General features: G+C 50.2%; 1 protein-coding gene across 6 annotated transcripts in view; it reads left to right on the forward strand.

The window, feature by feature from the left end:
* PFKFB3 (6-phosphofructo-2-kinase/fructose-2,6-biphosphatase 3) overlaps positions 1-18,524 on the forward strand; it is a 45,334-nt gene extending 26,810 nt beyond the window's left edge. For 3 of the 6 annotated variants that reach the window (XM_068956594.1, XM_068956820.1, XM_068956504.1), the window contains 15 exons: positions 1,822-1,947; positions 2,378-2,474; positions 2,815-2,881; positions 3,479-3,553; positions 3,851-3,907; positions 5,516-5,640; positions 5,907-6,114; positions 7,422-7,568; positions 7,936-8,040; positions 9,107-9,236; positions 9,449-9,511; positions 9,681-9,745; positions 11,411-11,581; positions 12,848-12,870; positions 14,893-15,790. In XM_068956594.1, the coding sequence (XP_068812695.1) occupies positions 1,822-1,947; positions 2,378-2,474; positions 2,815-2,881; positions 3,479-3,553; positions 3,851-3,907; positions 5,516-5,640; positions 5,907-6,114; positions 7,422-7,568; positions 7,936-8,040; positions 9,107-9,236; positions 9,449-9,511; positions 9,681-9,745; positions 11,411-11,581; positions 12,848-12,870; positions 14,893-14,947 (1,514 nt within the window). In that variant the 3' untranslated portion in view covers positions 14,948-15,790. The other 3 variants (XM_068956748.1, XM_068956665.1, XM_068956889.1) reach the window with 3 other exon arrangements.
* Positions 18,525-19,332: the final 808 nt, after the last annotated feature.

The raw sequence follows: 19,332 nt of genomic DNA on the forward strand, positions 1-19,332 counted from the left end.
AAATGCCCCGGAGGGGCTCCTATATTAAACACTTTTTTTCCTTTCTTTCCTCTTTTTTTTTTTTTTTTCTTCCCCCTTCTTCTCCCATTGTCAGGAGGGCTGGAAGGATTCCTCGCGCGTGATGCTGGGCAGCATGAAAGGCGGCTCTCTGATCCAAATGCCATTAGGCGTTATTAAGATCTTCCGCCGCCGCATCTAAAGCGCTTGGCTCCGTGCCCATCCCTCGGCCCTTCGCATATGTAGCGCCATGTGAACATCCCGGCCCTGCTGCCGGCGACATCCTGGAGAGGGATGGGAGCGCGGCGGGCAGGGAAGAGGGAGGGATGCTGCCCCGTTAAACCACCCCCGCGAAGCCGCGGGCCACACGCTACCTAGACCGGTCCAGATGGCACACGTGCTGCTGGGACCGGGCAGGGGAAGGGAGCGGGTAAGAAAATTCCCAAATTGCTCCGTTCAGCAATTTCCTTTGAATGGAAGCAGAGAATTCATTTCCTAAAGGATTGGTGAGGGTAGCAACGATTCACCTGGGCAACCTGGAAGCTAATCTGTCTGCTTTTTGGCCGTGCAATTGGGTCGAATAGGAGAGGAGCTTCTTCTCAACTTGCCATGTCATCATTGCACTGATGGCTCTGGATTTTTTTTTTTCCAGTAGTTTGACAAAGGCTCCTGTTTAAACCAGGGAAGAGGAAGGGATGAGGGGGGAAGCTTAAAACAGATTTATGAAAAAAAGGATAAGTGGCTCAATATATATTTACTTTTCAATGTTCTTGATTCTGCAGCTGACTAATAGCGTTACGGCTCTGCGTGCCTTCAGAAAAAGAGTTTAGTTGCGTTTGCTTGTGCATTAGCTCGAAAGTTAGCAAAGGTTTTTGGAAATTGTTCTCCAGAGGTTAAGATCTCAATCTTGCAGGGCAGTGCAAGATTTTTTTTGAGCACAGTGGCCACGTCTGAAATCTGCCTTTGAATTTTTTTTTGTTTGTTTGTAATTCTCTCCATCAAACTGGCCTGCGACGAGCAGGGAGGCTCTGCAGGGCAGGATGGAGATACAGAAAACGTGAACAGACCCTGCGTTTTTATCTTGAGTGCTGTTTAGCCTGGTCTCCCCCAGCTGCCGATTCACCGTGAGCGCTTGCCAGGCGCTGGCTCCGCTTAGGTGCCTGCCATTCCCGCGTGCCGTGCCGCCAGGGCATCCTTGGGCAAACCTTCCTCGGGGTTGTGGCTGCGAGTGTTTCTCTGTTTAGATCTGTCCTTCCAGCAGAAGCTGAGAACTGTATCAAAATCCTTGGCCGTCCTCTCGGTTTTTGTAGAAGTGGCCAAACTACGGGAATGGGAGGTTGTGTTCGCCTCTATTTTGCAAATGGGGAAACTGAGGCACAAAGGTCATTGGAGGGCACTTGCTTCCTTGCCTATGTTTTAGCCATCAGGGTGTCATCCTCTTGCCTTAGCTGTTAACGACTTCCACCCCTGGTCTGGGTGGCACCAGGGTGAATTTGAGTCAGCGTGGCTTAGCTGGTGCCGTTGTGCCTCACTGATAGGCGGCTGCGGAGCCAGTTGCCATCTGTCCCTGCTCCGACGTGTTCATTCATCAGCTCCCGTCGCAAAAATGAATCGGTGGGTTCACCAGCTCGGTTATCTGGGCTCACGGGAAGGTGAGGCAGGAGAGGCACCAGCGAGAAGGTTGTGTACCAGGAGCGCTTGGTTTTCCTCCAGGTGCCAAGGGACTAGGGGGAGGTTGGATCAACAGCAAGTGCTTCGCAGGATTGATGCAAGATGAATTTGTGGATTAATGGCTATTTGTGTTGTTTTCTCCTCCTCTCGTAGCCTGCGGGCCACAGCTTGCCAATTCACCCACTGTGATAGTGATGGTTGGCCTCCCGGCCCGTGGGAAGACCTACATCTCCAAGAAGCTGACTCGCTACCTCAACTGGATCGGTGTCCCCACAAAAGGTGAGCCTTTTGGAGTTCTTTGGGGTTGTGTGGCCGTGGGGGATCTTGCGAAGATCACAGTGGCCAGGTGTGCATGTCATCATTCCCCATCTGCTGCAGCAGATGTTTCTCCTTCATTTGGAGACCAAGGGATGGCCTTTTGCTCCACGGATGTCTGTTCAGTCTGCTGCTGGAAAGTTTCATCTGTGGGAGTCATCACAGCTGAAAATTGAGCTGTGTCGCATTCTTCCATGCCTGGGGTCTGAAGGCCTCTCCAGGACATTGCTCTGGGCTGTGGGCAGGGCACTAGTGAGGTTTGCAGGGTTGGTGCCCGCCATGCTGACTGAGGGGAGGTGGTGATTCCCAGCTGCCCTCTTCCCCTGGCGGGAAGCTGACTGAACTGGGCTGACGCCTCTTCTTGGTTTTGATGGGTTTTTTTTTTCCCCTGCAGTTTTCAACGTGGGAGAGTATCGCCGCGAGGCAGTGAAGCATTACAGCTCCTACGACTTCTTCCGCCCCGACAACGAGGAGGCCATGAAAGTCAGGAGGTAAATGCAGGTGCTGCAGCAGCCCCATGTCCAAATGGGTGGCAAAGCCCAGGGCCGGCAGTGGGTTTCCCCCATGGACGTGCCAGATGGAAAGACCGGGCCCGAAATCTCCTTTCCTGCCCAGCAAGGGCCTAATCGCCACTGAGCTCTCACCCGCTCAGGTCCTCTGAATTTGGCATGCAAGGCTTGCAGTTTTTAGGCAGGCTGAAGACATCGTCCTTGTACTTGTCTAAGAAGGGGGACCGAAAGGAGGGGAGGAGGCGCGGGAAAGATCCGCATGCCAGCGGGCGTGAGCATCTCGGAGGATATTGGGAACACGCGGCTGTCGCCTCTTTTGCAGGCAATGCGCCCTAGCCGCCTTGCGGGACGTCAAGCTGTACCTGACGGAGGAGGCTGGCCAGATTGCGGTGAGTTCGGATAAATGCTTCACTGCATTTGGCGTTAAAGGTATTTCTGGTTCCCACACAATTTGTGCTACCCCCAGCAATTTGTGCTGCCTGGAAAAAAGGGGTTACCTGGGCTTCATCGGACTGGCCTGGGCCTTCTGCACCCTCCTCTCACACTATGGACATCATGCATTTTGCTTTAAAGCCTGAAGGCGAAGCTGTTGAATCTTGCATGAGCTGTTTTTTCATTTTTCCTGCTCCATATATCCTACAAAATATTCTCTTTTTTTCTGAAGCCCAGCCTTCATCAGCAAATGCTCTGGTGCCTCCTGTCCGTTCCTCAGGGGCTATTTTAATGTCTCTGTTGCTTCTCCCTCTGTGTTTTTGGGCTGGGTTTCAAAGGAAGGAGCGCTCAGGCCATCACATCTGCCTACTGGTCTCCTCCATAGCTTCTGAGCCTGCTGGCCTTTTTTAGCCACACCAGACAGAGAGGTGGGGTTCCCCAGGAGATGTGGTTCCTGTGAGTTTCCTGAAAATAGGCAGGATTTAGGTTGAGGAAGGGCTTGGTGGGAAACCAGGCATTCTTGGTGCTAATCCAAATATATGTGATTTTTAAAGGTTTTTGATGCCACCAATACAACAAGAGAGAGGCGAGGGATGATCTTAAACTTTGCCAAAGAAAATGGATTCAAGGTTAGTACCATCAGGCTGCTACCAATATTGCATAGCCCCCATTGGTATATACTTTCTCAGTAACACGATGTCCTCATGATGTGTAAGAGGGAGTGCTGTCTCCCTGTTGGAAGCATTTTACATCTGTGATCAATCCCTCCTGCCCAGCCTGAAGCCCCGAAGAAGAAAAGGGAAGGGAGTGGGGCCGAGGGAGTGCTCTGCGGGTCGAGTAGGGAGGAGGCTGGGTTGAGTGAGTTGCTGGCTAATTGCTATAAACCTTATTTCTGGGCTTTAGGTGGTTTTTGCTTTGCTTTGTAGGTGTTCTTCATTGAGTCCGTCTGCAACGATCCCACTGTTGTAGCTACCAACGTTATGGTAAGCGTGGAAATGTTTTTGGTTTGTTTTTTTTTTGTGTGTGCTCGGATGAGAAAAGAGCTCTTATCTCCCTAGACCCAGGGCCACCCGGATGTAATGAATCCGAAAGTTGTCTCAGCCTTTCCCCAGCGCCCTCCCATGCTCTCTGTTAAGTTACATGTGGACGTGTAACTTAACATGAAGGAGAGAAATGCATTCAGTAGGCTTCAGTGACCGCAAAGTCCCATTTTTTGGAAATGATGAGTGTGGTTAGGGGGTTTAAATCCTGTCGGAGAACAACCAGACTTAGTGTTTCAAAATGTATTTGGTGTCTGCTTGGAGAAGAATAGCAGCCAAGCTTAGAGGTTTCTTGCCACTAGCTGAAAACTTGTCTGGGAAAGCAACGTAAAACATTGCTTTGCAGACTCCGTTGGGAGGTGCTGGATCTTTGATCTCCCACCATCAGCAATGCCCCTTTGCCTGGTGGACTTGACTAGGGCAGATGGAAACTAATTGGTCTACCTAGGAGTGATAAACCTTAATGAAAGTCCTTTCCTCTGTTGGGCTGTGTTCCAGCCTTTTCTCCAGTTGTACATCTGAACGTTGGGAGTTGTTTTACAGCGTCTGGGAATGCATTGCAAGATCCCCAGAGCCTGCGAGAGGGGTTTTGCTGGCGTTTGTTCCTGCTGCAGGACAGCCTCCATGGGCAACAGGGTGGGGGGTTAAGGCATGGCATTTGTTTCTGCTGGTAGCCGATGCCCTGTGGCAAACTACCAGCTTGCTGGAGGTTTATTCACAAAATCCTCTTCGTGATGCTAATAAAAAGCTCAGTTTTGATATCTTTATTTTTCTTTATTTGAAACACCCTGAAGCTGGATTTTTGCAGGATTTAATCTCTTTCTCTGACGGAAACTAGCGCTTGAGGGGGAGAGAATGAATTACTAGCTGTGTGTAGGCTTCTGCTTCAAAGGGCACTGCAAATGGTGTTTTTAGTGCTGGGATCATTGCAGAAAATACACTGTAGGCCTGGGGCAGTGCTGCACACATCACTTGGCTGTGTTATCCCATTGGCTTTGGGACTGCTTATGAAGTTACTAATGTGTAGCGTTGTTGCTGCTCAAACCCAAATCTTCAGCAAAAACAACCTGTTAAAGTAGTTCAGGCAGAGCTTAGTCTAGGAGGATTCTGAATGTTTGCACTGCTCATTTCTAGTGTCTTTCACCCCAGTTATCTTGAAGCAAATCATCTGCGGAAAGAGGTTGAGTGCTGTTGTCCCATTACCTCGGATGGGAAACTGAGGCCCTGCCAGGTTGTCCTGCAACTACTGCCTCACGAGGCAGAGGACAAGTGTCTAAAAGCATGCACTCGCCATTCTCTATACTAAAAATGCAATGACTTTTACCAGGTTTGCTCATCTCGTCCTTAGCCTTGGGTCTAGTTTGCTTCTTCTCCGTCTCACCAAAAATGATGTAGAGCGACTTAGCCAGTAGCTGAGACCTGGCGCGACTATGAAACCTGATATTCACACAGTAGGATTGTTATGAGCCGCAGACGGGGCGGCAGCCTTCCCTGCCCATTTTGGAAATCTTCCTAATGTCTCCTTTTGGTGTGCTTTCTCCCCTGCCACAGGAAGTGAAGTTGTCCAGCCCTGATTACCGGGACTGTAATTCGACCGACGCCATGGAGGACTTTATGAAGAGAATCAATTGTTACCAGGCCAGCTACCAGCCACTTGACCCGGATGACTATGATCGGTAAGAAACTTTGCTGACTTCCAAAGAGGCTGGCTTTGAAGGCCTTTTGTCTCCCGAGAAAGGAGTAATGAAGTACGGAGCTATATTTCACTTCCTATTCAATTACATGACTGTGCTAGAATAACGTGTGAGCCAAATCTCACTGTAAATTCCAGCTTCTTTCTCCTGGCTGAGATATCTCACAAGGCTATTTTTTTGAAGAAGGTATTTCCTTCTTTCTGCTTTCCCTTTTCACATCTCCCTAACCCTTGCTGTGCTTTCTCTAGAGAGCTTTCTCTCATCAAAGTCATCGATGTTGGCCGGCGGTTCCTGGTCAACAGGGTTCAGGATCACATCCAGAGCAGGATCGTTTACTACCTAATGAACATCCACGTCCAGCCCCGCACAATTTATCTCTGTCGTCATGGCGAGAGTGATTTCAACCTCAAGGGGAAGATTGGAGGCGACTCAGGGCTTTCTAACAGGGGCAAGAAGGTAAGGGGGAAGGGACTATTTCCCTATGACTCCTAGAAAGAATTTAGCTGCCGAAGAAGCCATGCGTTGGGCAAAGTGCATCTTTGATGCCATCTGAGGTGCTCAGAGGGTTTGTCTACGGGGCTGGCTAAATTTGGGCTTGAGCCTAGCCTCAGACTGAGACTCTCCAGCCATTGATTGTATGCCTGCATGTAACTGGGGTTGACAAAGGTTGGGTTGCGGACCTCTCTAGGAGAGAAAGGTGGGAGTATCTTTGCTGCTTGGGTTTAGACACAGACGGTGGTTCAGATCTAGCATAGGCTGGGTGGGATGCATTGCAGCCCTGTTGCATGCCCCTGAGGACTGCCGCTACTTTTCAGTAGGGCTAGCTAGCTCAAATGATGCTTTCAGATTGCTCACAAATCAGTTCTTCAAGGAGATGGGTAAGGGAGCTGTTCCAGGTAAAGGTGAATAGTTATTTTGGCTTCCCATACTGTTTTGAAGCCCAAATAGAGTGACAACGATTAAGTACTGCAGGATACATCAGATTTGCTCTGAGAAATAAGCAAAGCTGTGGTTGAAGGAGGTCTGGGATCTTCCATATCAGTATAAGAGAGTCCGAGCTGTGATGCTACTTCTTGTTCCTGATGCAGTTCTTGAACGTCATCACCTCATGCCATCTCTTCTTCCATTCTCTCTAATCTCCTACCCTGGTGGTTGCTCCTTATAAGCTCTTAGCTGCTATGCAGATCTACTTTTTCTGGCTGACCAGGGCCTCATCACAACTTTCATGGACACTCAGCCCTCACTTTGCATCCCTCTGCTTGCCGTGATCTTCAAAACTACCTCAGTCTACTTTATCAGTATATTAGGCTCAAGCAAGCAGCATGTTCTTTGTTGAAAGGTCAACTTCTCATCAGTCTCTTGCTTACCAACTTGTTTGGCTGGGTATTGCACCAGTACAGCTGGAACAACTGTGCCTCCTGCCGCTTCTGGGAAGTGCGGAAGTAGGACATGCTGCAAAAAACGAGGAATCTCTATCTCTGACCCAATCGACCTGAATTTGTCCTGAACTCAGATGATCCTAGCATAGTGCAAACAGTTTAAGCCCAAATGACAGTTGATAGCGAGAAGGTGTGTGGCTCTTGGGGACTGGTGTGTGTGAGGCTGCTATGCGCCTTGCAGCATGAGGCCAGTACAGCTGCCTTTGGAAAGTGTAAGAGGTCCTCGAGAAGGACCTGGAGAAGGAAACATTTGCTAGGAAGGAGGGAGGAAGGCCCAGTGGGAAGCTGTGGATCAAGGATCAACCTTTTCTTTGCCTCCCACAGTTTGCATTGGCACTGAACAAGTTTGTTGAGGAGCAGAACCTGAAGGACCTCAAAGTCTGGACCAGCCAACTAAAGAGGACAATACAAACGGCAGAAGCTCTCCAGCTGCCCTACGAGCAGTGGAAGGCACTCAATGAAATAGATGCTGTAAGCACCTTTGCAGTAGGAATGGCTAGATCATCCTGGTTGGGGGTTGGCAGAGAGGGTGATAGTTTTGGTCTTCTCGTTTTTCCCTAAATCTCACCCCCTGGGAAGGGTGTAGGGAAAGGGGAAGGAAACCTTTTCTGCTCTAGTTCCTGCAATTGGCTTCTGGTCTTAGCTCTACCTTATGCAGATGCTCCAAAATGCTGGCTGTAATGAACAGATTATAATGACTTCTGCTTGGCACTGCTCTATTGCTGAGCACTGCGAGGGTTAAAGGCAGTTTGCCTCAGAGAAGGGTTGCATGCTGGGTAGGTTGGCATCAGTTGATCTGAATGTGGCCGGTAATCTCACAGATGTCCTCTCCCGGCAGGGTGTGTGCGAAGAATTGACGTATGAAGAGATCAAGGAGCAGCATCCGGAGGAATTTGCTTTACGTGATCAGGATAAATACTATTACCGCTATCCTTCTGGGGAGGTAGGTCTGCGAGGAGACCCTCAGAGATGTGACTTTGACTTAAAACATGGCCTTCTTGTCTTCACACTGTCCTCTACATCCAGACTAGGGGAGTACAGGAAAAACGGGTGCTTTGAGAAGGTACAGTCAAGAAGGGTCAGGGCTCTCGTTTGCCTTCCACTTTCAGCTCGTGTGAGATCATGGTAGGGGAACCTCCCACTAAGAAATGCATCACTTCAGAAACTATCCCATGGATTTCATAGAAGACTAGTTGAAAGGGGCCTGTGGAGGTTTCCAGTCCGCTCAAAGTGCTGTGTTGCCCCAGATTCTGTTTTCTTTCATTCCAAAGGAGTGATTTCTAGCCCTGCTCTCTGTATCGTCTACTGAGGGTTGATGGAGATGTGGCCGTTCTGTGAGATATCTCCTTTTGTTTCTGGCATGCGCAACATAATCTGGTTTTGGGGTGTGAATCAGTGAGGTGTTGTTTGGGGTCAGTTTTGGATGATACCTTAGGCTGTGTATTGGACTTTTTATCCTCAGATTAAAAGCCATGTACTTAGACATTTGGGAAAAATGAATGTTTGGAGACATCCTAGTGACGTGTGTCTAACAGGAGAAAGTCTGATGATGTCTGACACTGACTCTGGGCGTCTGATTCCTTTTGGATGCCTGTTTTGGTTCCTCATGAATTTAGCCCTTCAAAACACCGGAGATCTCCAGAATGTTCCAGACTTTTCAGAGCTTATAAATTCTATAGGAAGTCAAATTTCAAGACTATAGAGAAACAGTATGTTTGAAGCCTTGATGCAGTTGTTATCTACCTTGAGAGACACTTTGGGACTGTGGTTCAGACATGAATAGCTTCTATTTCCCCTGACTAGAGGAAGTAGCTACTTCCTAGTAGGGTGTCCCAGAGTTGAGACTTTGTTGAATTTTGTTCATTTTTAGCAGTAGTTGCATTGGTTTAGTTTAGTTGGTTTAGTCAGAAGCATGAAATTGGTAGATGGAGCAGGATAATGGCTGTTGTTTCTTGTAAGGTTCTTCTTTTCCTGATTTTTATGTCTATCTCCCTACCCTTCTCTCTCAGTCCTACCAAGATCTAGTGCAGCGTCTAGAGCCGGTCATCATGGAGCTGGAGAGACAAGAAAACGTCCTTGTGATCTGTCACCAGGCTGTCATGCGCTGTCTCCTGGCTTACTTCCTGGACAAGAGTGCAGGTGAGCTCCCTTTACCCAGACAGGAGGATGATCCACTAGTGGGTAGGTGACAGACAGAGTTGTGAGGACATGAGATGTGTGCATGTCCATGCAGGGCTTGGAGCATGCCTTTCTCTTTGGTACGGGGTGGCCACAGGTGCTGAGGAAGGAGGTGTCTAAAACTGCTGTTGGAGAGGGGAGGGGATAACCCACCTGCTCTGCTTTCTCTGCAGATGAAATGCCCTACCTGAAATGTCCCCTTCACACAGTGTTGAAGCTGACCCCGGTAGCCTATGGTAAGTGGGCTTTTGTCCTTGACATGTTGAGGTACTTGACTTGCACCTCGTCCTCAAATCCAGGCTGCCTCTGGGAGATAGGCAGGGGTCTGGGTTTGAGCATCTCATAGCATCTGGTGACTGTTGAGTAGCTGACAGCCTCTCTGTCTCTGTATGCTCCCTTCTGCAGGCTGCCGGGTGGAGTCCATCTCCCTGAATGTTGAAGCTGTGAACACCCACAGGGAACGGTCAGAGGTGAGTGTTGCTTTTCCTCAGAGCCATACCTTGGTCTTCCTTCTTTCCCCTATGGTCACACAGCAGCGAGGACTCCTTGGGGGTGGCTGTGGGGGGAACTGCTTAGGTAGAGGCTCAGAAGTGCCACTGGAGAACTGGAGCATCAGATGAGTTCTTGCCCTTCAAAGATGTGGCTGATCAGGGGTTTTACAGGGGGAAAGGACTGTTGCCCGTGTCTGCTTCCGGGTGTGTTTGCCCAGATTAAAGCTGGCCCAGATCCCGTGGAAGGTTCCTTCCTGGTCTTTGACTTTTGCCTGTACAGTCATGCACTCTTCTGAGTGGGACTGGAGCCATGGATGGAGAGAGTGACTTCTCTGAGGTCTCCCAGCAAGACTAGCAGAGTCTGGGGCCAGCGGCCTGCTGAACTACTTCTGTCTTCTCATTTTTCTCTCTCGCACCCATGATTTTGCGTGGTGACCTCAGTGCCGTTCTGGAGTGGGGGTAGACATGCTGGGCTGAGGGATGCTGGTGGAAGGAGACCCCTCGTGCTTCCACAGCACTGAGGAGGGGGACTAAACCCCCAGTAACGTAGGGTCCGTGCACTGTGCGTGACTGCTGTGAGCTCTGAAGCCGGAGCAGAGGGGCTCCTGTTTGGTGGTTGGGCTAGGAGGCCACCAAGGACACGGCTCTGCTGCAGGAAGGGTGCCGGCAACTGAGGGAAGGCACGTGGCTCTGGGGGCCGCGCTGGTGGGGCTGGTGTCCCTCGGGCTAAGATGCAGCAGGGATGAGGTGCGGTGCCCTCTCTGGCTTGTGCATGGTGGTGACACGCCCAGCTGGGTGGTGGATGGTCAGACCTGTCCCCTTTTGGGGCAGCTTCTTTTCTTTGCTTGCCGACCTCAGCGGACGGTAGCGTCTCAGCCGCCTCTCCCTCCATGTGGAGGAAGCTGGTCCTCCCTCATGTCATTTGGGCCATCGACTCTTTCTTTCCCTGCTGGAGCTCAGGGAGGCAAGAGACCCACACAGCGCGGTTAGGATGGAGCTAGACATATGCAAAGCGCTTTGGCTCCTTGCTTGGCTTTGAAGGCACTGCTCCTCCATCCTCCATTGCTTGAGTTTGAGCTTCTCGCGGTACCGACCCTCACTGGCTGCTCTTTCTGATTTCCCGAGTCCTTGCTGGCCCAGGCTGGCTCATCTTTCCTCTTCTTGCTTTCACACCGCTCCCTGGGTCGGAGGGAACAGCTTGGAGGAGGAGACCGATGGGCACATCTTGCTCTAGTCTCTCTTGTCATGCTAAGTCATGGCCTTTTACTATTACTACATTTTTTTAGTAATGTGGTTTTTTGTTTTTTTTTGTGAGCAGAGGCTCAGGAGAGGAGAAAATCCATGTCATTGTGAGTGCAGGGCCTTTTTTTCCCCTCCCCTTATTGGGAAATCACACTGCATTCTTGAACTTTTTCATCAATTTTTTTTTTTTTTACCGTGTCCAGAGCCTTTCAGTGCATCCAAGTTGCCCTTTGTACGTCGACAGTGATTGTGGGGGGAAAGTAGAGGCCGCTTTAAAGAGAAAACAACCAAAAAAAAAAAACCACCTGCTGCTTTTTTTTTCCTTTATAACTGTCGCCTTCTTCCCTTTTCTTTATTTTATTTTTTATTTATTTATTTTTTCTTTGTCTCACTCTAATTTAGGAAGCAAAGAAGGGACCTAACCCGCTCATGAGACGTAATAGCGTTACCCCTCTAGCAAGCCCAGAGCCCACCAAAAAACCTCGCATCAACAGCTTTGAGGAGCATGTGGCTGTTTCTTCCGCCCTGCCAGGCTGTGTTCCTCAGGAAGTGCCCACGCAGCTGCCGGGACAAGTTAGTTGAACTCTTTTTTTCGTTGTTGTTCTTGTCGTTTATTGTTTGTCGTCTTCCTCCTGTCGCTCCTGAATCTGGGGAACAGCTTTCACTTTGTCTCCATCTGTGCTGCTGTTTCTGAGATGCATCGATCACAGTTTCTCCCATGGCTGCTGTTCCCCCTGCTGGGCTGGGTTCAGGAGCACCTAGTGAATTGGCGCTGTTAATCCTCTCTTGGATTTGGAGAGTGTTGCAAAGCCCCGAAGCTCTGGGCCACATCAGCTGCGTCAATTTGAACGTGCCCTTCTGCATCCCCATCTGACCTCTGAGGTGTCAGTCCCTGGGGAATTGCTCCTCTGGAGCAGGCAAGACCAAAGGATTTGCCCCGGCTCTGCTCCAACCCCAGTGTAGTCCTAGGTATCCCAATAATACAAACGTTCTTGCGCTTCCCTCGAGAAGGAGCCACCAGGATCCATCTTTGCCTGGAGGTCTCTCCTCCTTCCTGGAGTGCTAGGCAAAATGAACCAAAAGTGAACAGCAGCTGTCTTTGCTAGTGCTGGGCACGGGGAGCCCTATCACCTCCTGCGGCCCCAGCTGCAGCCTCCGTGGGTAGCTGCCGTTTACGCCAAATGGATTTGACTAGCACTGGGTTTGCCACCCAACCTGGTGGGAGCCAGCTGCTCCTTGCAGGGTCCACTTGAGTGTCCTTTCCTCTTCTGGCCACTTTTGGAGGAATGCGGCCTTTCCATAAACCTTGCTTGGTGCCCATTTCTCCAGGAACAAAACACCCTTCCCTCTCCTAGTAGAGGAGCTGGGATGATACCTCTAAAGGCCTTCCAAGCAGCCCTAGGTATAGGAAACCCATCGCTGTGCTGCCCTTCCCACTAGCTGCTTGTTGGATCTTGCTGTCTTGCCTGTCCCCGCTTCGCGTGCCCTGTTGTCTGTGGTGTTTGGTGTCGTCTTGCCCCCTCCTCGGCCAGGCCCCCGGGCAGGTTAGGAAGGGTGCCGTGTTCATTAGAGCTCCTCCAGCCTGCGATGAGCATCGCCCGTTCTGCTCGGTAGCAGTCTCCTTAACGTTTCCATCCCGGCTAGCACTAAACGGGGCAGCTCATTTGTCTCTCGGCTTTGGGGGGCTCTGCTTGGGCTGGTGGAGTCTTCTAACTAACCCTCCACCAGCTTAGGTTTTGTTCTTTGCTCGGGTGCCCCGCGCGGACATCAAATGCCCTTTGCCCTTTCCCGCGCTGCGTTACTGACACCTCTCTTTCCATTCTCTCTGTCTCTTTACAGCCTTTACTAGGGAAGGCATGCCTGTAAGTATCTTCTTGCGTCTTATCCCCCTCCCACCTGCTTTCCCTATCTCTTGCCTCCCACTGGTTATTTTGTTGTTGCTGTGAAACTGGGCTGGGGCATGGACTTTGAATTAATATATCTGCGTGTGAGTGTGGAATTTGGATATGCATTAGGAAAGGTAAAGATGACCCTATGACTCTGTCCAACCTCCGTATCCTCGCTTGATAAAATGTCCCAGTTGCGTTGGGAAATCAAGCAAATTATCACGTGCCCTCTACCGATGCTGTCTAAATTCCCTGTCTCCTCTCTTGGCAGCTAATGCATGGGAGATGCTAGTGGATTTTTCATTGAGTTATCCCTTCTGCACAGCACTTTGTAGTGTAGATGATGGACCCAGATGGTCTGTCCTGCCTGTGGGCTCCTGGTTGTGTATATGAGTGATTGCACCAGAGAGATTTCCTGAAAATACTCTTACTTTAGCGCCTCGCAGGGTTTTATTGCCTGTGTGGGAGCAGAAGTGCATTTTTGGAGTTGGGCTAACTCTGGCTCCTTGCATCTGTGGTTCCCTAAAGCTGAGTTTGGGAAATAGTCTTTCGAGGTGGCTTGGGCAGACTGGACACAAGGACGTCATCCTCCTGTAGCTCTAGCCAGGAGGCAAGAAGCCTTGAGCATTTAATGCGCAAGTTAGGAACAGCCAAGGCTTCAGCAGTTTGGATCAGTGCTGTTAAATCCTTGGGAAATGGAGACAGGACAGCTGGATAAATTTGGAGCCTTCTGACTTTATTCATGATATGTCGTTGAGTGGAGAGACCAGAAGTCCTCGGAAGCTGTGCTCAAAGGGGCCCAAAGGCCAGGGAGATCGTTGTTGTTGTGTTGTTTTGTTTTGTTTTTTTCCTCCTGGTTTGGTCACAGACTACAAAGGACGTTAATAGGATGCTTGTCAGTAGTCTGCTGGGGTTGAGCTGAGGATGGGGCAGTGCCTTGGGATCAGTTTGCCCTCCATAGTCCGGTTTGCATCAGCCTACGTGCATTCCTTTCCTGGTTAATGTTTTGGGCTGAAAATGGGGAGATTTGCTGTTGACCAGGTGGGTGAGAATTTGACCCTGCTTGCACGTAACAGCTGATGAACCTCACATTTCTTCCTCTTTTAGAGTAAACGTTTTGGGGGAAAAGGGAGGTTAGAAATATCAGACTGGGCTTTGCTCACAGATACGTTGGGGAAGAGCAATCTACTGCTGCGGGGCGAATGCAGAGGTTGAGTTGCTCAGCACGGCATGCGTGCCCACTGTCCTCCCTGTGCTGCTCATAGGCACCAAAACCCATGATGAAGTGCTTGGTCTTCTCGGGTTGCCTTGAAGGTATTTTTGTGCCTTTATCCATCCCTACCTTTTTTCCCATTCATGCTGTGAGAAAAAGCACCGCATGTCTCAGCGCTGGCTGGGGCACCAAAAGCGCTCTCTAATGTTGAGTCTGCAGTCTTTGGGAGGTACTTGCAGTCACGTTTTGGTAGACGAACTGCTCTGCAGGACCAGGCAATGATGGTTGCATATCCCAGGTACAGGCCTGGAGGAGCAAGTTAAAATCTGCAGCTGCTGGGAGCCTGCTCAACCTACCTATCCACTGGATTTAGAGGCTGCTTTTGAGGGAGCCAAGAAGATCCTCAAACCAAAGGGGGTCTAGGGAGGTGCAAGTTACCTCCCTTCCCAGTTGCATCTCCGGCACTGCAAAAGCTGCATCGGAGGCTGCAGTTTTGCTGCGTCGGCTTTGCCGGCGGCAAGGGTCTTGATGCAGGACGGGCACAGCCGGTGCGGCGTAAGCCAGCTGCAGGCTGCTGGAGGGGTAGCGAAACCCCTGCAGAGCCTGGGGGCACCTGAAAGCCCTCCTGGCTGTGGGGGCTCATGCCCCTGGGCGGCTGGTGGCTGAGCCGTGGGACTAAGCGGCGTGACGGTTTCTTTTCCTTGTGCTTAGTCTGCGATCCAGAGCGCGCTTTTTTGACAACGATCCAATTTACAGTTTCTCCCCTTCACTTTTCATGCTTAAAGACGACCCGTTTGTCACTTGCTCAAAGTTTTCTCTTTACTAATATTTCCAAGGTAAATGGCTGTGGTGCATGTGGCTTCCCTGACACTGTCTCCGTAGACAATGCGGAGAGAGCAGCTCAGCCCTCTGCCTTGTAGCCTGTGTTGTGGGTCCAGCTGCGATTCCTGTTGCTTGTAAGAGGCAATTTAGGTAGTTTATTTAAAAAAAAAAAAAAAAAAAAAAGTGAGAAACCTTCCTAACCATTTCCTAGCCCTTTTTCCACCCCTTTTCCTGTAGCTTTGTGAATTGGAAAATATCCCCGTTACGATGACTCCTTGGACTTCTCCTCTAGTAGACGCTCCCCTTCTGATCACCGCTCTCTGCAGTGGTGCCCGCTTGCTTTTTAGTTAGTTGTCTCCGTTTTTGTGGTCTTTGAGGCTTGCAGCTTTGATGTGCATTAGCGAACGTCCCGTCTGGGTGCCCTGACGCTGCGGAAATCTGTAGCGGAGGGGTGCAGGGGTCTCCACAGCAGGTGGTTTCCTGTGCCGCTGTAGATGCAGGGCACCGGGGGCATGCTCTAGAGTGGGCAGATGGTGACCTCTTCCCTGGCACAGCTGGGGACTTTGTTGTTAGCTCATTTTTTTTTAGGAGTTTGGGACACGTCAGATCCCTGTCCTGCAGTTAAACCTAGGCGGTACATAGGGAGCCAGCAGAGGCGGCGCCCAGCGTGTTGGCCAAACTGCCCTGTCTTTCGCCTTTGGTGGACGGTGTGCTCTCCCTCCGTGGTGGATGCTTTTGTAGTGCCCTGTGTTGTGGCTTTCTGTCACCCTCTCCCTCTTTATTTGCATGAGGAAGGATGCGACCGCGTGCCCGGCTGGGCTGGCGTCCGCATCCCTTCTGCGCGACACCCAACCCGGCCCTTCTCGTCTCCTTGCAGAACATGAGCAACTCACAGAAGCCGTCGTGACTCGGTCGGCGCGGTCCTGAGCCCACCAGCGACGCCGGCTCCCATCCCATCGTCATTTCTGCAGCTTGCTTGTAGCCCGCTCTCCTCCGCCCGCGGCGAGGTCGGCCCTCGGCTGCTTCCACCCCTGAACCCCGTTCACCTGCGAGCCGCTCCGTCGAGCGGGGCCACGGAGCGACGGGAGGAGAAGGAAGAGCTCCCGGGGAGAAGGCGGTTTCACCACCGAACCCTGAGGCCGTTGCTTCACGCTGCTCTCCTCTCCGGCGCGCTGGTCTATTGTAGCAAGCTGTAAAGTGGCTTCTCGTGCACGGGAGGTTTCCAGATTTAATTTTCACATGTAGGCTATTATTATTATTATTATTATTTTTTATCTCCTTTTGTATAGATGACTGGTACTGATCCATCTCCTGGTGGAGTGTATATATGCGAATGGTGCGGGATTAGCAGAGAAAGATGGGGCTGGGGGGACGAAGGGACTTTTAATTATTTTTATTATTGTTATTGTTACTATTATTTTCCAAGAAGGCCCCAGTGCGTTGTGCTGCGGTCCTTTACCCTGCAGCCTGTTGCGCGCACACACATACATGCGTCTGGTCTCGCCGACGCGCGCGAGCTGCATGCCGAGAGGGCACCAGGCCGTTGTATGAAGTCCTTCAAAGCAAAAACTGCTGGTTTTAACCAAAAAAACCCCCTATTGATACACGTTAAGGGATCTGCAGAGAACATAAAAATCCACTTTTGAAACCCACTTTGAGCTGTCTGTAGCGCGGAGGGGAGCGACGCTGCTGCTCCTTAGGCACCGGCGTGCCCAGAGGGGCACCAGGGCTCGTTTCGGGGAGCCCCTGCGGGCGCTCCGAGTTCAGGGGCGGTTGGTTTTTGGGGGTGATCAAGCACCGGTTTAGGTGATGTGTGAGACCTGCTCTGTGCTGGAGCTTCATCTCCTCCACCTTCCTCTTGGGTGGAGGTTTGGGGGCGTTCGGACCCCGGCGTCTTTGCAGGACGGGCGAAGCCGGATGCGTTTTGCAGCTGCGCAGGTCTCTTGCGGGGGGGAACCAGAGGTCTTGCTAGGGTGCAGAAGTTCACGTGCGAGTAGAAAAATCCACAATAAGAGACACTTGTCCGTGTTTTTTGTTTTTATTATATATATACAGGCACACACATATGCGCGTATATGTGTACACCTAGAAAGCGCTTGATTTTTGCACTTTATGTGTGGCAGGAGCATAACTATTTTATTTTATTTTTTTCTCCCCAAGTCTTGCCCTTTGAACAGGGGAAACCTGGCCACCACCTTTCTTTTGAGCTGGAAAGTCCCGCTCAGCTTATCCCAGGCTGCAAGACGCTAAGGGGGTTAAAAATGCCAATTAACCACTACTGTTTTGTGCAAAAGTCTGTGGACGCTGATTTTTTTTTGTTTTTTGTTTTTTTTTAGGATTTTTTTTTTTGGTGGGGGAGCCCTTTTTTTTTTTTTTTTTTTTTTTTTGGAAAAGGGGAACCGCAGTGCCTCACGCTGGCCATCCACGGCGGGCGCTCTCGGGCCGGGTCTGACCGTTCGAGGTGGTCTCGGTGGCGCCTTGCCTGCTCGTATGTGTATTTTCCTGTACAGATGAAGCAAAGAATTTTTTTCTTTCTTCTTTTTTTTTTTCTTCCCCCCTCTTCCCCTTCTTTTCTAAGAGCCGCCCTGAAGGCAGGCTCCTCTGGGCGCGCTGCGTGCCGTTGGCACCGGCCCTTTTGGTTTCCCTGGCGTGTTGGAGACGGGCTCGTGTTTTGGGAGGGCAAGTCGCTTGTCTCTCCAGCCCGTTTCCCCGGGGGAATCTTATCTTTCTCCTCCTGCCGCGAAGAGATAAGACGGCGACCGCAAGCACATGACATCTGGCTGCCCCGTGGTCGATCCTGTAAACATGTAATTCTGCGGACGGTTTTTTTTTTTCACGTGTATTTGTGTGTGTGTATATATACATATATATATATAAAGATATATATATATATAAATCAACCAACAACAACAAACCCTAATGACCCGAAACGTCATTTATTTCTCTGGGAATTATCTAAGTCTCAGTAGGTCCTACCAAAAAAAAAAAAAAAAAAAAAAAAAAGCGAAATTGGAAGCTAGTGGTTTCTCAGGCGAGAGGGAAATGGGGCTCCGAGCGGTGAATCGGCCCTCCGGTGCTGCGGGGAAGTGGGGGACGCTGAGCGGGACCGGGCTGCCGTCCCGCTGTCCGGGAAACTCGCTGCCCGTCAGATTTTGGATAAATGGAGCCAAGGAGCGGGCAGCAATGCCGCAGCCCGGGTGGGTGGGGAGAGGGGACTTGCCAAGCCACACCAATGACTTTTTTTTTGGTTTTCCTCTCTCCTTTTTCTTTTCTTGTTTTGTTTTCCTTTGTGATACTTGAATTTATTTTTTTTTATGTTTTCTTTTTTTTTTTTTTGATAGCAAAGCGCTGTTTATTTATTTAATGTACACTGCAAAGCTTGGAGAGAAGAGTAGTTACTTGGGTGGGGTTTTTTTTTGTTGTTTGGGTTTTTTTTTTTTTGGTTTTTTGGACTTGTGGTACATTAACTGTCCTGTATATATATCTGGAATAATTGCCTGATATAAAGCTGTGCCAGCTTAAAAACAGGGTATGCCTTTCAGAGATTTGTATATTTTGCAGTTGCTGGACCAATAAAATATCTTGTTGAAATACAGATGTGACCTGGGTCTTCCCTTACCGTTGGGAATCGTGCTCTCTGAATCCAGTGGGGTGATCCCTTTTTCCTACCGAGTTGCAGCAATGTTAAGGTAGGAGCATGGCTTGCTACGATGCAGAACTAGTGGATTCATTCAAGGAGAGCAAGAGGCCGTTTCCTTCTTGAACGGTGGCGACGAGAGGTTGTAGGCAGCCCTAAAAAAGAGAGAATGGGCGTTACTATGGGTTTTTTTAGCAACATGTGTTGTGGATTTAGCGGATCTACTGTTTGGGTATTGGGTATTTGGGGCTCAAGCACTGGAAACTTCTTGAGCGAGGCTCTGCGCCGAGGTGGGCCACCTACCACGGCGGCAGTGTCCAGCCACCTAACCTCAGATGCCTGTGGTGTAGGGATATACCTAAGCCTAAATAATTAGCTTCAGTTATGGTCAATGAAGTGCTCATTAGCAGAGTTTTGGTCTGATGAATCACACCCCTAATGTAGACATCTACTTAGGGCAAACTGAATACGCCCCAAGCTCTACGAACCAGGTCACTGAGTACAAAGGAAGCCCAAGGTGATGGTCTGGGATATGTATGTCCTGTCTAGACCTTCATCAAGGCTGTGAGTTGGCCAGGACTCACCGTTTCTTAAAACCTGGTACAGTTCTTGCAGTCAAATACTTGCTTAAAATAGTTCAGTGTTAAACAAAGCTGAAGGGCTGGACCAGAGCTGTCTCCTGAGATCATGGTTGCCTTTGTCCCGAAGGCAGGAAAACGGCAGACGCATCTCGGAAGGGAAGTTGTCAAATTTGCTGCGAAGGGTT

The sequence above is a fragment of the Struthio camelus genome, chromosome 1 (genome assembly GCF_040807025.1).
Source record: "Struthio camelus isolate bStrCam1 chromosome 1, bStrCam1.hap1, whole genome shotgun sequence".
Classification (NCBI taxonomy): domain Eukaryota; kingdom Metazoa; phylum Chordata; class Aves; order Struthioniformes; family Struthionidae; genus Struthio; species Struthio camelus.